Source organism: Physeter macrocephalus, chromosome 2 (assembly GCF_002837175.3).
Source record: "Physeter macrocephalus isolate SW-GA chromosome 2, ASM283717v5, whole genome shotgun sequence".
Lineage (NCBI taxonomy): Eukaryota > Metazoa > Chordata > Mammalia > Artiodactyla > Physeteridae > Physeter > Physeter macrocephalus.
In genome coordinates this window covers 45964545-45981816 of record NC_041215.1, presented here as the reverse complement: position 1 = coordinate 45981816, position 17272 = coordinate 45964545, and the positions used below count along the sequence as shown (strand labels likewise).

The following is a 17272-nucleotide window of genomic DNA, read 5'->3' as shown; positions in this document are numbered from 1 at the left end:
TCTCTCCCGTCGCGGGGCACAGGCTCCGGACGCGCAGGCCCAGCGGCCATGGCCCACGGGCCCAGCCGCTCCGCGGCACGTGGGATCCTCCCAGACCGGGGCGCGAACCCGGTTCCCCTGCATCGGCAGGCGGACGCGCAACCACTGCGCCACCAGGGAAGCCCTCTTTTCTACTATTTTAAACACCAGTCAGTATACTGCATGTTGTCACTACTTAATTCTGAAAAATAAATTATAAAGCTAAACAAATCATATTCATAACCATTAAAAACTTAGTTATTAGTATATGCTATCAGAACATCCTTGGCAATTCATTGAGGTAAAATTGACATACAATAAATAGCACATAAAGTATATACTTTGATAAGTTTATATAGCCATATAACCATCATTAAATCAAGAGAGTGGACATATTCATTACTCCCCAAAGTTTCCTTCTATCTCTCTGTCACCCTTCTTCCTCACCCCACCCCAGGCAACACGTCTGATGTGTTTTCTACTGCTATAGTCTGCATTTTCTGAAGTCTTCTATAAATGGAATCATACAATTTGCATTTGTTTTTGTCTGGCTTCCACGCATTATAATTATTTTGAGATACATGCATGCTGTTGTCTATGTATCAATAGTTCTATGCTTTTTATTGCTCAATAGTATTCCATTGATCTATAGATGAACATCTGGGTGTTTCCAGTTTTTAGCCATTACAAATAAAGCTGCTATAAACATTTATATACAAGTCACTGTATGGGCATATGCCTTCTTTTCTCTTGAGCAGAAACCTATAAGTAAACTCGCTGAATAGTATGGTAAGTGTAAAACTTTAAAAAAATTGCCAAGTGGTCTTTCAAAGTGGTTGTATCATTTTACATTCCCATTAGCAGTATATGAGAGTCCTAATTTTTCCATATCCTTGACCATACTTGGTATGGTCTTTGTAATTTTAGTTATTATAATATAGTTACAGAAGTATCTCACAGTGGTTTTAATTTACACTACCCTAATGTGGTTGAGCATCTTTTGATATACTTGACTGACACTATTTTAGGAAGTATCTGTTCAAATATTTTTATTTTTAGAAATAACTTTGTTTACTTATAATTGAATTTTGAGAGGTCTTTATACAGTCTGAATACAAAAGTCCTTAATCATTTATATTCTGGACAAAAGTTGTTCATCATCAAAACAAAAAACAGAAACAAACCCCAAAGTTGTTCATCAGATATATGCTTTGCAAATATGTTCTCCCAGTCTGCGGCTAGTCTTTATTTTCCTATGTCTTTTGAAGAAAAGAAGTTTAAAATTTCATTGAAGTCCAATTTATCATTTTTCCTTTTATGTATTATGTTTTTGGTGTCATAGCTAAGAAGTTTTTGCCTAATGTAAGATCATGAAGACTTTCTCCTATGTTTTCTTTTAGAAGTTTAAGATTTTTAGGTTTATAATCTATTTTGTGTTACTTTTTGTATATGACGTGAAGTTAGCAAAGTTTTTTCAAATGAGTTCAACCACAGTTCATCTTTTTGGACATAGGCTATCCAACTGCTATAGCACCATTTATTGAAAAGACTATCCTTTCTCCACTGAACTATCTTTGCACTTTCATCAAAAATTAAGTAGTCATACATGTGAGTCTATTTCTGTACTCTATATTTTGCTTCAATGAGTTATTTGTCTATCTTGTCACCAATACAACGCTGTCCTAAATACTGAACCTTTATGACTCCTCCACTTTGATCTTCTTTTTCAAAGTTATCTGACTATTCTAGGTCCTTGCACTTGCATATATATTTTTAAATCAGCATGTCAATTTGTCCCCTGCAAAAGCATGCTAGGATTTTGATAGTGACATGTTGGTTCTACTAATCAAAGGAGAACTGAAATTTTAACAATGTTAAGATTTCCAGTCCATGAACAAGATTTTCCTTTTCATTTATTGAAGTCTACCTTAATTTCTATTAGCAGTATATTATAATTTTCAGCATACAGGTCTTGAACATATTTTGTCAGATTTATGTCTACATATTTCTTATTTTTGACTCTATTATAATGGCATTTTTACATTTAAATTTTTATTGAGATAGTAATATACACTTGGCCCAGTTTCTCCCAATGGTAACATTTTTCAAAATGAGTATAATTATCACTATATATACATATACATACATACACACACACACACACACTTACATACACACACACACACAGAAGTGGCATGGACATTAATACTTTTGGAAAAAGCTCCCAAAGTGCTTTAGTGCTTTGAGGATTGAGAACTACTGGCTTTGAGATTTCCTGAAATTTTTGTAGTTTCCCTACGTTCAGGAAATCACCATTATAAAAGAACATTATAAAATTAACATTGTTTCTTTCTCTATACTCTTATATTAAAAAATAAATCTATGAATACAAGATTAAATTAGAAAAAAATACCCAATATTTTTTCCTTTTTTTAGACAAAGGTCATGCACTGTATCTTAACACTAAGAATATCTCAAAATTGCAATAGATTATATATGCTATTGTGTGTGTGTTCTCATAAAACAGGGTAATGATACACTCAAAACTATTGAGTCTACAGTTAATCTGCCATTTCTGTAAATTGGCTCAAGATATTTTTATGTCTTATTGATTAAAAAAAATGTCATTTCTATATTATCCCACTGTGTGTTATTTCATAATACTCTCAAGAGCCATCCACAAACAGTATAAATTAGTTCAATATTTCAAGTTATTGGGGGTTCTCATTTGATGATAGTTTTCTAGATACATCAAGCTTGAGGACATTTTTCAGCTCTTTAAGACCGAATTACTTACTTTGTCTGCAGCTGCCAACAAGTTGTCAGCCATTTTGTCAAGATTTGGCGCTTTCCCTGTGTAAATGAATCTCATCATTTCTTTAAAAACCTCAGGGTCTACATCATTTATTTCCACTCGATTCTGGTATTGAAAACAACAAAAAAAAGTTATATTTCAAGAACACACACATACACAAATGAACCAAAGCAAAACTGACAGCAACTTAAAAGCCCCAAAGTGTATTTTAAAATTGAGGTAAGTAAATCTTCAGTAAGCTAAGTAAGCAGGCAAAGTGAAGCAGGCAGGTCTAAGAGAAGTACACCAAGTCAAGCACTACCATGTAGGAATATAAACCCCAATTTCTCAGTTAAAAAGAGTTCAAACAAAAACAAAAAAATCTGTAAGGCCAAACTAAATACATCTGGATTCAGTTTCTGACCTCTATCTTAGAAGATGGCTATTAACTTTTTTTTGTTGTTGAAAAGAATTAGGTGGTAATACAATGCTTAAGACCCAATAACCACTGGTTCTAGTCCCAGCTTTAAGCAAAGGTAAGGTCAGGTATTTGAGAACATACCAGAGCCCACTATCTCTGAACTCTCCTACAAAAACTACGGGCACCTCATCTCTTTACTTGAGACATACTCAAGTCCAAAGAGGACTAGTTGCTTTTTTACTCCTGTATCTTTGTATTTGGTTTCTCTCCTGAGATCAATGAAGCTAAATACTTAACACTAAACAATACCAAACTTTTCTGACCCTTTGATGACAAAAACATTTGACATCATTGATCAGAAGACTGATCATACTACCTGCCCAGACCAATAATCAAAGGAAAGAAAGAAGCTACTTTGTTGCAGCTTCTAGTTCTGCAGGGAGAATAAAGCTGAGCCATATAAATAAACTCAGGAGTTGCCTAGTTGGAGCAATAAGGCTGACATGTAACGCAACCCGTAAAAATCAACCTCTGGTCTTTAATCTGACTACATTTCAAGATGACAGGTGAAAGAGAAATATCTGAGAAAACCAAATAGGTAATATCTTGATTATAATTCATGCATACTAATAATGACATAATTTATGTCCTTTGTTAAATCCAATAAATATCCTCTTATTATAGTGGTAAAAAGAATGTAGGAATTGTCTTTGTTCTAGAAAACAAGTTCCAAAATCAACTCAAAGTCTAGAAAGAAGGAATATACATCTTACCTGGAGAACTCTCAAATAGTTATGGACCAGTACAGTCCTTTTGGACAGCTATCCTTTTGGATAACAACTACCCACTTATTTTGCTACCAGAAGGGTGCTGAAATAGCTGTTACTTGGAATATTCACCCACATTAAGCTACATCTATTTTTCTATGATAGAACATATTTCCCCCCATCCTTCTATTTCTTTCTAAAATCATAATAAGAAAATGCACCTTTACTTTTAAAATATACATTCCACTATTCTACATTTGTACAAATATTAGCCCTTTAAACCATGTTTACCTTTTTGCTTTCTTCCATTTCATGTTCAAACATTGCATTAAAAACTGGGGATCGAGCTGTAACAAGATTAAGCATCATTATTTAATGTACAAATTTATGAAAGAAAGGTACTATATTACCCAAAAGTAGAAAGTACCTGCAAGTACAGATTTATGAGCTTTAAATTCTTGTCCTCTCACGAAAAAACTGCAATCTGTAAATCTTGTGTTTTCCCAGAGATTACCTAAATCATCTGCTAGTCGACATTCAGGCACCTTTAAAGTATTTGTATTAGTATGTCCTGATATATTTACTGAATCTTGGACCACACTCACCTAATAAAAAAGGGACAGAAAGAAAAAACACTTTTATAAATTAATATCAATAATAAGCTACTAAGTCTAAACTTAAACTTATCATTAAAATCATGTAGAAAATTCAATGTACTCCTGATCAAAAATGGTAATACTTGGGAACTGAATTTAAGGACACAATTTAAAGGAGAGAAATAATATAGAAAAAAAATTGAAACAAACTAGATCATTTTAAAGTGACATTTTATGTAAATCAATAGCTTAATGATTCCTTGGAATGCTCGGCTATTAATCACAAAAAGTATTTCTCAACAAGAAAAAGATCATAATATGATTCTGAATTCAAACAAGGATAAGGTATTTTTGTGAGGAGAAAGAAATTTCTTTAATTTTTATTTCCTCATACTACAGACCTATCAACATTTAAAGTTTATTATACATTCAATAAACACAGCATCACACTTATGACTTTTTAGAGTATTTTAAAATGTTTTTTAAAAATACAGACTACAGGGCTTCCCTGGTGGCGCAGTGGTTGGGAGTCCGCCTGCCGATGCAGGGGATACGGGTTCGTGCCCCGGTCCGGGAGGATCCCACGTGCCGCGGAGCGGTTGGGCCCGTGAGCCATGGCCGCTGGGCCTGAGCGTCCGGAGCCTGTGCTCCGCAACGGGAGAGGCCACAACAGTGAGAGGCCCGCGTAACGCAAAAAAAAATACAGACTACAATATGCAAGTTGGGAAGTATTTTAAGTGTTGTCCCTATATGTTTCAACTCTGAACAAATTGATTTAAATATCTAGTAATATTGATTTAAATTTTAAAGTATAAGGATTCTCACAAAACCAATGTAGTTATTAATGTTCATGGAAATCTTTTATTAAGAAAAATCAACAGTAAGAACAATATAAATATAATTTAGTTTGATTGCAGACCTTTTATTTACCTATGAAATATCAATAAATAAAACTTGGTATGACTGCAACATTGCTTTTATATGGAGTCCAATATATATGGATTAAATTATCTCTCAGATGACTACATACTGAATAAAGTCTTAAAACACTACTGACTAAGTTTGGCACACTAATTTTTTAAGAAAAGGAATATACTATTACTAGGAATTTCATATTACATTTAATAAATTGAAGAATACTACCTCAACTAGTAAATCAAATGTGTCAAGAGTAAATGAACCATCTTTCACAAAAAGTGCTATATTAGTTATCTACTGTTTCAAGCTACTAAGTTTTATGGTTGTTTGTTATGCAGCAATAGATGACCGTGTTCATTTAAAAACATATTTCGTAAGGCTTTTGTTAATTAAAAGTAGGTATAAATAAGGACAAATCCAGTAAACTATGTAGAAATTGTAAATTGGAAATGGATAAATTGGACCAAACTACTAACATGCTAAGAAAGTATAATAATGGTCCAATATAAAATGTTTGGAGAATATTAAATCTCATTAGTCCTCACTCACCCAGATGTAATAACATCTATCTCATATGAATGGACACCTTCTAAAGAAAAACTTTATTTTCTGAGGATATTTTTATTAACCATTTTGTTTGTCCGCTTTTATTAACCTTTTGGAATCACACATTATAGAAATCATCTAATCCAATCACCTCATTTTTTAAAAAAAATTTGAAAAAGTGAGATCCAGAGAAGGTAACTAAAGTGTCCTAAATCCACTGCTATTCAGTATCAGAGGAAGACTAGACCTACATCCCTTTTTATAGCATTCTTTGTACTAGACAGCATTTCTTTGGATTTTTAAAAAAATTAGTAGTACGTTAATGCAATTATGGTTCTGAAGGGATTTATCACAACAATCTTCTGAGATGTTCTTCTAAATATAGGAGCCAAGACATTGTGCACATAAATAAGTTCATGAATAAAGATTCTTCTATTAAGTTTTTAATTATTCAAATTGTTTCTAAAATTTTACAAACTACAAAACAGAAAAAAAAAGCTTCACTAATCCTTACCTGATTGCTCTGTTACACCATACACTATAACTTAACGATACATAAATCAAAAATGTTGGTATTAATATTCAGGGTTTAGTTAGGATCACAAAGACAGTGTTTACTTGTTCATATCAGCACTGCTCTTGAAATTTCTAGAGAGCAGAAACTGGATTAAACTGAACAGTTCAATTACTTGCATAAAGTATGCAGTGGAGTCATGAAAATGTGACCATATTATTTAAATTTAGGAAAGGATTTCTTAAATTCTACTTGTCTAATTATCTTAACTCAAAACAACATATTTAATGTAAAAATTTTACAAAGATCAGGTGATAGGAGGAAAAGAGGATCAAAAAATAAAGCCATTATTATCGGGCATAGACACTGATGATGATATATTTGTACTTTGTATATATAATCACAATTCAGAAGAATTTATATTATTGGCATACACATCTACATACTATTATCACAGCAACCACAAATTCTAAATAAGACATAATTAACATTTCATATTCGGAAGAGTATTCAAGGGACTATTTATAGAGCAGAAATTAATTATCTAATTAAAACTGATATGCAATGAATTCTGATGATTATTTTCTTTGATACCTATAATTAAGAAATTGGTAAAATTTTCATTTTTTATAGTACATATTCAAATATAGGTAATGAACATTCTTACTGAACGGAACCTAGAGTAAAAAATTCAGAAGAAAGGCTGAGATTCTTTCCTGAGGTTAAACTATTGTTCTTTCAAAATAAAACAGCAAATGCACAATACTCAAAACTGACAACGTAAAACCTCAAACTCATTTGACAGCTCTTTTTCAAATTTGCTTTCGGATCAACTCTGAGAACATAATTTAGACTAAAGATGAACATGTGCAGGCTCTAATCAGCTGTGACTTCCCTGGAGATCTGGGACTACTGGTTCCTATTTTTAAAACTCTCAATTCTCTAAACTAATTCTGAAGGCTAGCTAGGAATATCCAAAGGTGCATAGTACTACAAATTTTGCCACTCTAATCAACTACCTAACCATCCCTTACACTGGCTCCAAAGTGAGAAACTTCTAGTAGTCCAATTTCATATCATCTTCTAGAATACTGGGTCTTAGACTTTCTGGCTTTCATAGACAGGTATCCTTTTTTAGAATGCAGATGATAGAAATCGGGTTGTCAATTTTCCATTTTGTCATTTTTAGAGAATAAAACCCAACTTCCATCCACTATCAAAAGTATTCTGAAATAGAAAGGTTAACTTAGCAACAGAAAAATAGGAGGGAAAAAAAAGTCCTTCTAAATGAATTAATTTAATTTTATGAACAATTCATTATGTATATTCTACCTGTATATATAATCTTCTGTATACCATAGAATAGCATAGGTCTTTGGACCATGAGACTATTTAAAATCTGTTGGATTCCAAAAGATAAAGCAATTTAACCAATTTTCTATTTTTCCTACTTATTCCTCAATTCCTGTTTTCTGCATCGCTTTGGGAGAGAAGGGGCAGAACTGTTTACACTGCCAGAAATTTCTGTCTCTGGTTATTTGACTCATAGTATGGAACTTGAAAGATTATTTATGTCTTGCACCAAAGGGTAGCACCAGACTGCCTTACCTGTCTACAGCACCACTTGCAGGGGAGGGGAGGAGGCAGTTCTTTAGGTAGGCCAGTGCAATGCTTCCTCCTCTTCTGCAAGCAGTGCTGGAGATGCTGTAGAAGGAAGGGCATCAGTGAGAGGTACGGAAGAAAGAGGGAAAGGGCACAAGGAATGTTTGTTCAAAGCACTTTTTGCCCACCTATGTTAAATACAGTGCCCAGGGTATAAAGGTCTACATCAGTAAAGGTATGTATTACAGTATCCAAAACTGAATTTGATCAATGTCAACTTAAAATATATGTCATGGTGGGTTCGATTTTTAGGAGGTCACTAGCTTGTATAATTTAGCATGTGAATAAAAAGTATACTTCAAAAACATGTATCAAAAAAAGATCTTAATTTCAGCCTTCATTCTGAACTTTTTGGTTGTCTAGGTTCCAATAAAATATACTTAGGGAAATATACTTAGTAAACAATATTTCAATTCTAAAAAAAGAAATATTTTCTTAAAATGTTTATTCACAAAAAGACTTTTAGCTGCAGTAGTTTTTTTCTTAAGTGGATTACACAGCCTTTAAGGTCCTTTAAATTCTAAGATTATGTGATTAAAAAAAATTAACATGCTGAAATTTAAGATAACTGCTAAAATTCTGAAAAGATTCTATGTTAAGAATGCTTAAATAACATAACCTACAATTATTTAGAATACTACTTAGAGTATCTTATCTATTGGCAACAAATGCTTTAGTATATATTTTTATCAAATTATTTAATGATAAGCTCTGCTCAAGACACTTGCGGTATGTACTTTATCAACTAAATAACTGTATTCATAACAAATTCATCATACAGTTCATTTAACTTGTCTAAGTGAAAATAAGATGCACTATATTTGCACTATGTAGTCTCTGAGGCCATATTTCAATTATTCTTCTGACACAGCATAATATATAATTAGTTTGTAAATCTTGCCAAGAAATTTTACACATTTTCTATAAAAAGAGTAAAGCTACCTTAGTAGAAGTTAAGGAAGTTATTGTGCTTCCAAGACAGTCATCTGTCTACAATAACCTACTGAAATATATTTAATGCTGAGGTTACCTGATCATCTCAACAATTCATATAGATAAAGCTACATAATAACAGTGACAGAAGCAAGTTCAAGCCTCAAATTAAGACAAATCATAAGTGTAAATTATTAGAAGGGGCAATGCTGGTAACTTTCAAAAGATGACATTTCATGCATATGATTGTATCTTATAAGTCTGTCAACAGACATAGGTATATCTTAAAAATTTTGAGATGCTTTTGCTTATAATGCTAACATCTATTTGAATAAATGAACCCAACTGCTTCAATGAACAAAAAGCTTCCCAGCCTTTTTTCAGGCACTTTCACTACCATTCAAGTATGGATTCAAACTGATAAACTAGTAATAATGTTTAAGATCATCAATCTGAATATGACAGAAAATACTGACCATCTATTTAGAATTATTCAGAATGAAGAAGATATTCAGAAATCTTGATATGAAGCTATACACATCCATAGTCTTCCTATGAGGAAGAAGTATTTAGTATGTGGTAGTATAACTGTATATACAATTTATAGCTTAAAGATATGACAGAATTTTTTCAGACAGGGCTACTACATTGATTTCTAAGAAAATCCAGTCAGCTTTTACAGGGTTAAATATTTACATATAAAATATTACCAATTATACCAGTTACTTAGTGTATATTTTTGCTTTATCACTAAATATAGCCAAACACTGAGTTCCTTGAATAAAAAATGTACCCACCTCACAAAATAATGTAAGCTTGTCATCTGGTAAAAGACCATTAGCTTCATCAAGCAAAAAATCCCTTCGAATGAATTTTTTAAAACCCCAGTCTTTCCCTTGTACAAATCGATATGCTCTTTGGCTTTCTGGTGGAAAACAGAATAAAAGTTTAAATAAACAAGTATCCAAGAAACATTTTGTTAATGATAACACAGAATGTGCAAAAATAGGACTGGGCCAATACATCCATCATAAAAATTACAGATATGTGTGTTCATAGGTAAAATGTCAAAAGAGTTACATTAGGTAGAACCAGATCATTTCACAGCCTACCACAAATTCTGGCCATTATCAATGAGCTCACTTTCAGATTCCTAGATATCTAAGTAGAAGAAAAGCCAGATCAAATCTCAAGAAGAAGGAAGGGATCCTTCAAACAATCTAAGCCCTTTAACAATGAAGTAGGATTAAAATACATTGGCATAGGCATACTATTCATCATCTAATATCAGAACCAACTTAGAAACATACCTCTCATTTCTTGTTTCTCCCTTTAAAAATGGATGCTCTATATCACCAGGGCATCCTGTAAGCTTTCCTGGGATAACCGTCCCACTGATTTAAGTTTCACTGAACTAGAGAAAAATCCATTAACTGGTAAAACAGCTAAATAAAGTCCCCTATCATTTCTAGGTCTTCAGACATAGTCCCATTACCTCTAAAAACAATTTTCATAAAAGTCCAGAAGATGGTCTTAGTATGATTAGTAAAAGATTTAATAAATGTCTGAAGTAAATGTTTCAAATGCCTAACATACTGATTAACAACTGTATACTATGAAATAAACAAGGTCCTTTACAGAAAGTATTCATTATCTGTTATACAAGTTGGAGGTAGAAAACCAGTAATAAATCTAACTGAAATACTCCATGTTAAGGACTGAACTTTTATATCCCCTCAAAAGTTTCATGTTGAAACCCTATCCCCAAAGTGATGGTATTAAGAGGCCAGTGAGTGGGATTAGATGAGGTCATGAGGGTAGATACCCTCATGAATATAAGGATTAGTGCAGTCTATAAGTAGAACAGTCAGACTAGAATCTGACTATGCTGGCACTCTGATCTTGGATTCCCAGCCTCCAGATTTGTGAGAAATAAATGTCTGTTGTTTATAGGCCACCCAGTCTATGTTACTTTGTTATAGCAGCCTGAACTAAGACACCCGCCTGTCTTAAATGTCAGACAATGTGAAAACACATGTGAAACTATGTATTACCTTAGCAACAAAATATATTATTAAAGTGTGTATTTGGAGGGTTTTTTGTGGTGAGGTTAGTACTTGATTTTTGCTATGCACTTCCAGAAATCACTTCAAATTTAATGCAGCAGTTCATGATATATTTTCCTACTATGCACATTGTACATTTCCTACAATGATCTTCTGTTACGAAGCGCCAGGCTACATGGTTTCAGCTGGCTATAATTCAGAAGCTTGAACTGAATTTAACAGGTCCTGAGACTAAGAAAAACTGATTTCCTTTCTGTCAGTGTTCAGCCCACTGCTCAAAAAAATTCTAGTGACAAAATATCAGGACATTCAAACTCCTTTCACGCTGTTCTTCAGATTTTATTATCTGGCAAAAATGGCAAGGAAGAAAAAGAAATGTTTCCTGAACACCTATTATATATGCCAGGCATTGAACCGGGCATCTTGCCCTGACAGCAGCTGTTTTTACAAGTGAAAAGTGAATGTCATTTTAGGGCATAAAAAATTTAAATTTTAATATGATTTAAAACTAATTTCACATGTCTTAGGAAGTCTAAGACTTAGTAAAACAACTGTAACTCTACACTGGCATTTAAAATTAACAGCCAAAATGAAATGTTTTGGGTTAAGCAGATTTTAGATTTTAGGGAAAATAATCCTAAGTTTTTCTAAGTAAAAGTGCGGAAGTCACAGTACATAGTTACACAGAGACTTCTTCAAGTCAGTTTGGAAATCACTTACCCATTGCTTTTGTTTCTTCCCTTTTAGCGTTCAGAAGGGAAAATTTAAATTTTGCTCGAACTTCACTTTTTGGACAGCTGACTAAAAGCAAATATAAGGACAAGTAGTCTTTACTTTCATCATCTAATCCCTTTGGATTTACCCTCAGGCACCTAAAATAAAACAATAGGCTCACAAGGAGGAAAATAATACTTTAAACATTCAAGAGAGAGGCGATACTGAAATCATTTGTTAAATCTTAATAATAGAACAGCACTCCTGTCAATATCCTCACGGTTCTTTACAATTCTATATACTATTAGGAACTTATTACAAATCTAATATAAAATTAGACAAATATCCATTCAGAAACAGTAACAACAAAATTTTAAAGTAGCCGATGATCATATCAAAAACAAATACCCAAAACAAACAAACATCTTACCATTTCATTTTGTCACTGGGGCTAGATGAGAATGTTGAACTTTTTAACACTTCACCCATTTCCTCTCGACAAAAACTGAAGTTATTAATGGTCCACATGTAGGAAAATTTTACAACTTTAACCTAAAACATTCAGAAAAGCACTTTTACAGTGATGACTTTTACACTCTTGACCTGTCACATGTTAAACATTCTTTGACCCACTCTTCTAACACTTCTAGTAACAATGCCAAAGTGCTTCACAATATTCTCAAAATACTACACAACTTGTAAGTGACATACAGGAAGGCATTTTTAACAGCATGTACCTGTGTGTAACACCAGCTTTCTGCTATAGGACCAGCAGACATATCTCCAGAGAGAGGTGGGGTGGGTTCCCGAGACATTGCCACTTTATTGCAGTCTTCTAAGATTTATGCAATATCCCACACAGTTGAGTGCTTTACTACAAAGAAAAGAAGTTTCATTTACTAATCAAAAAGTTTAACTGACTGAATCAAGAGGGAAGAAGTATTTAAACAGTCATAAAACAATTACTTTCTCAAATTACATTTTGAGGAAACATGAGGATATCATTTAAATTAATGAAAATTAATTTTTTAAGAAATAAAACCATAAAACTTTATGCCATATAACACTTGAAATCTGAATGAAGTTAATACTTACAGATTTTATTATACGAAGGCATACTTTCCAAAACTGTCACAAACCAAAAAATAACATATAGCTTAATAGTAAGATCAAAAACATAAAATCACAAAATAACGTGGAAACTTATAACAATATCTGATTCACCTTCCTGCACCTTTCCGTTGACATATTTATGAAAATCACAAGGGCTACGAAGTTAGAACAGCCCTGGAAACTACAAAGATTACTCGTCTCTCAGACCCCCAAGTTCTGACCAACTAAAAACACAGAATGAGACTTAACAGGCAATGCTGAAGAATTATATTCCACAGAAATCTACCTCTATCTCAGACACACAGGTTCTCAGATAAGACTTTGTCCCTATCAGAGCGTTCCCTACCAGATAATATGTACCGTCTCATAAAATTTCCTCCCAATTGGCTGTTCTTGAACTATATCTATTCGGACACATAATTAATCATTATAACCTGGCCAGGACATCAGTGACTAGATGGTGCTTTGCAACTTGGAAAAGTCTATAAAAGAAAAGAGGCAAAATCCAGAAGAGCTACGTTAAGTATTGCACTTTGCAGGGGTATGGGTGGAGGTGTTGAGATTACATTCCAGTACAAGGAATCAAGTCTGGAGAACACCGTTTTCATTTAAGAATAATTAATGAGTGAAGAAAAGCACATGAGTCCTATACAAAGAAACTACTAAGGAAAAAAAAAGGAAGCACTTCATTCAAAATGCAGAAGAAAATATCTGCTCTGTGTCTACAACCAATGAAACAATAGTATGAAATAAGAAAACAAAGATTGAAGAAAGCTACCTGAAAGATACATAAAAACAAAAAGATATAAAAGGTATAAAAAAATGCCAAACTACAAATGAAGACACACATTCAAATCTGTACTAGAAATAAACAATAAGAAACCACCACCAAGACTTAAAAAAAAAAATCACAAGTATCATGTTTGATTAATGGAACAAAAATCAGGATGGCCCCAGTTTTCTCCTCATTGTTAAATACACATAGAAAACAGGATTAATTACTACAGAGGTCTAAGGGGAAAAGGGCTGTAGCACAAAGATTCTGCACTATATCATGTTTCTACTCCTTTATGATTGGATTGTTTGAGTAATTCCCCCTTTCAATAATGGCATCTATACTAATATACTCACCCAAATGTATTTATGTAGGTTCCTCACACACAAGAGTTCCTGTCACATCATGTACTTGCAGCATGACACAAGGAACTAGGCAATCAGCAAAGTGGCCAGGCAAGAAAGTCAGGATGATAACATTGGGAACATTCTATGAGGAGCACTTAAAAGTCACAATCAGCATTAAAGGAGAGGTGAAGAAAAGTGGATGTCCCTTAATTAAGTAAGCTAGAGTAGATAAATGGTTGAAGGAAGGAAGAGTGCCTCAAAGAAAAGTGAATATACAATTTAAGAGCATTGTACACCGTCACTTTAACAAGAATTATTCTCTTCTACATAAAAATTAGGTACTGCTTGTAAGTACCTCCAGTTGTTATCTTCAGTTACTTTTATAAACCACATATGGTTATTTATGTTTGAAAACAGAACAGCAAACAGGTAGTCACAACAGGGAGATCCAGAGTACCATCAAAGATGTTGGTTTCCCCCTCCATATTTAACAGCTTTCCTGAGGTATAATTTACATGTCATGAAATTCACTCATTTTAAATGTACAGATCAATGATTTTTAGTGAATTTACACAGTTTTACACTCATCATTACAGTTTTAGAGTACTTCCAGCATCCCAAAAGGTCCTTCCCACCCCCAAATTTAGGGAACCACTCATCTGCTTTCCATAGTTACACCTTATCTAGAAATTCCATGTAAACAGAATTGTACAACATGTAGTTTTATGTGTGGCTTCTGCTCTTTCCCTTGAATATGTATTACAGTTTCCTGTTTCTTTGCATATCTCATAATATTTGGCTGAAAGCTGGACATGTTAGTTAATACACTGTAGCAACTCTGGATTCTCATTTGTTTTTCTACGGGTGGTTGTTTTCTTTTTAGTAACTTGCTAGGACTTAACTGCAGTATCCATCTCCACCATATTGTATAGCTGCTGATATCTGTTTGGCTTTTTATTCTTAACATTTTTTGCCTGGTTAGCAAAGCTGCAGGCTGTCCCCTTTCTTTCAAACCATGTTTGCTACTTTTAGCTGACAAAGCCAAGTTCCTCCCACTCCCTCCTTGGCCCCAAATCAAGCCCCGAACCAAGTCCACCTGATCGGGCAGCAAAGCTGCTGGTTTTCCTGGCTAGCCCCAGGCTAGTAAAACTACCACTGTTTTCTACTGGGTTGAAGGTGGAAATGGGAGCAGAAACATGAGTTGGATATTTCTCTTAAGCAAATTCACAATTAATAAATGTACCAAAAGGGCAACGATTATCAACTTACCCATTAGGAATATGTGAAAGAGCCCTGTCCTAGTCAATACTTTTGCCACTGATTCTGAAGCAAGCTAATAAAATAAGCCACAATAACCAACCTTGGAAACAACAAACCAAGAAAAGTATTTGCAATGCATATAGCACACAAAAGGGTAATTTCCCTAATATATAAAGAATTCCTAAAAATTAGAAAGAAAAAGTAAAGAATACAAATAATTCATAGAAAAAGAACTTTACTCATAATTAGAGTAATATAAATTAAAACTAAGTTAAGAGGCTGTTTTTTAACCCAGGACACTAGTGATAATCCAAAAAAAGTGGTGAGAGTTTAAGGATAGGCACTCTCATACATTTCTTGTGGGAATGTATATAAATTGTAAAGTTGTTTTAATAACCTCCCTCCTCATTTTTTTATGGGGAAATTTCTGGCAAAAGGGAAAGGAAATGATGCTAAAAAATAAACTACTATTTTACAAGTATAAAAATGACGATGGTTCTCATGGACATCAAATAACACTAATTATATGGTTTCTGTCAACTAAGAATGATTTCAAAAAGATTCAGAAAAAGTTAGTGAGATGAAGAAGCAATTTTCAGGAGAATAACTAAAAGGGGGAGAGTGGAGTTTAACCTCCTTTGTAATCAGTTATAAAAGAATCCATACCATTTTTCACCTATAGTATTTATTTTCAAAGACTATTTTAAACTGTCAATTCCTATAGCCAGGAAAACTGCAGAGAAGCAGATATTACTTTACTGGCAAATCTTTTCTGTAGGACAATCTTACAATTAGTATCAAAAGAAATTTTTTTCTCAGATTCATCCTAGAAATTCATCTTGGGACAAGTATCACAACTGTGGGAAAAGATAACTAAGTATAAGCATAGTATGTTTTCGTGATATATTTATATACACAGAACTATGCAACCATTAAGAATGTACTTAATTTTCTTAATGACAGGTAAAGTATTCAAAATATGTTTAAAGTAAAACATTGAACAGAGTATGCCTTAAAGGACCTCACTTTAAATAGCACATACAGGCGTAGCTCAAGATATTGAGGGTTTGGTTCCAGATCACCACAGTAAAGTGACTATCACAAAGTGAGTCATATGAAATTTTTGGTTTCCCAATGCATATAAAAATTATGTTGACACCATGCTGTAGTCTATTAAATGTTCAATAGCATTACGCCTAAAAAATGTACACAACTTAATTAAAAGATACTTTATTGCTTAAAAATGTAACCATCACCTGAGCTTACAGAGAATCATAATCTTTTTGCAATAGTAAATCAAAGATCACAGATCACAGATCACCATAACAAATGAAAAAGTTGGAAATATTTTAAGAATTACCAAAATGTGACACAGAGACATGACATTAGTAAATGCTGTTGAAAAAATGGCACTAATAGACTTGTTTGATGCAGGGTTGCCATAAACCCTCAACTTGTAAAAAGTGCAGTATCTGTGAAGCGCAAAAAAGTGAAGCACAATAAAACGAAGTATGCTTGTAGAGTTATTACAAGTATGGGTGCGTAAAGAAAACGAGACTGGCACATAGACACACTGAGTTGAACTTTGGCACTGATAATGCTGCTAAGATATATATCTAAGTATTAACAGAGGCTACCTCTGGGTGGTGAGATTTTTGCTTATTTTTATTTGTTTATATTTTCTAAGTATGTTATTATGTTTTAATTAACAGAGATACAAGTCATTATTTTTAAAAGAAGTAGAAAATCAGTTATTTGCATGCTTACATTAGCCCACAGAAAATGTGTTTGTGTGTGTGAGAGAGAGAGAGAGAGAGAGAGAGAGAGA

General features: G+C 33.3%; 1 protein-coding gene across 8 annotated transcripts in view; it reads right to left on the bottom strand.

The window, feature by feature from the left end:
- The window catches only part of SPOPL (speckle type BTB/POZ protein like), a 61172-nt gene that overhangs the window by 9704 nt on the left and 34196 nt on the right, over positions 1 to 17272 (bottom strand). For 5 of the 8 annotated variants that reach the window (XM_024122335.3, XM_007102458.4, XM_028477496.2 and 2 more), the window contains exons 2-9: positions 12687 to 12823; positions 12380 to 12501; positions 11956 to 12107; positions 9967 to 10094; positions 8183 to 8278; positions 4428 to 4605; positions 4292 to 4347; positions 2816 to 2938 (exon numbers count right to left, since the gene is read on the bottom strand). In XM_024122335.3, coding sequence (XP_023978103.1) covers positions 2816 to 2938; positions 4292 to 4347; positions 4428 to 4605; positions 8183 to 8278; positions 9967 to 10094; positions 11956 to 12107; positions 12380 to 12501; positions 12687 to 12764 — 933 coding nt within the window. In that variant the 5' untranslated portion in view covers positions 12765 to 12823. Of the gene's footprint in view, positions 1 to 2815; positions 2939 to 4291; positions 4348 to 4427; positions 4606 to 8182; positions 8279 to 9966; positions 10095 to 11955; positions 12108 to 12379; positions 12502 to 12686; positions 12824 to 13422; positions 13446 to 17272 lie in introns of those variants that run through there. The other 3 variants (XM_007102460.4, XM_007102459.4, XM_007102461.4) reach the window with 3 other exon arrangements.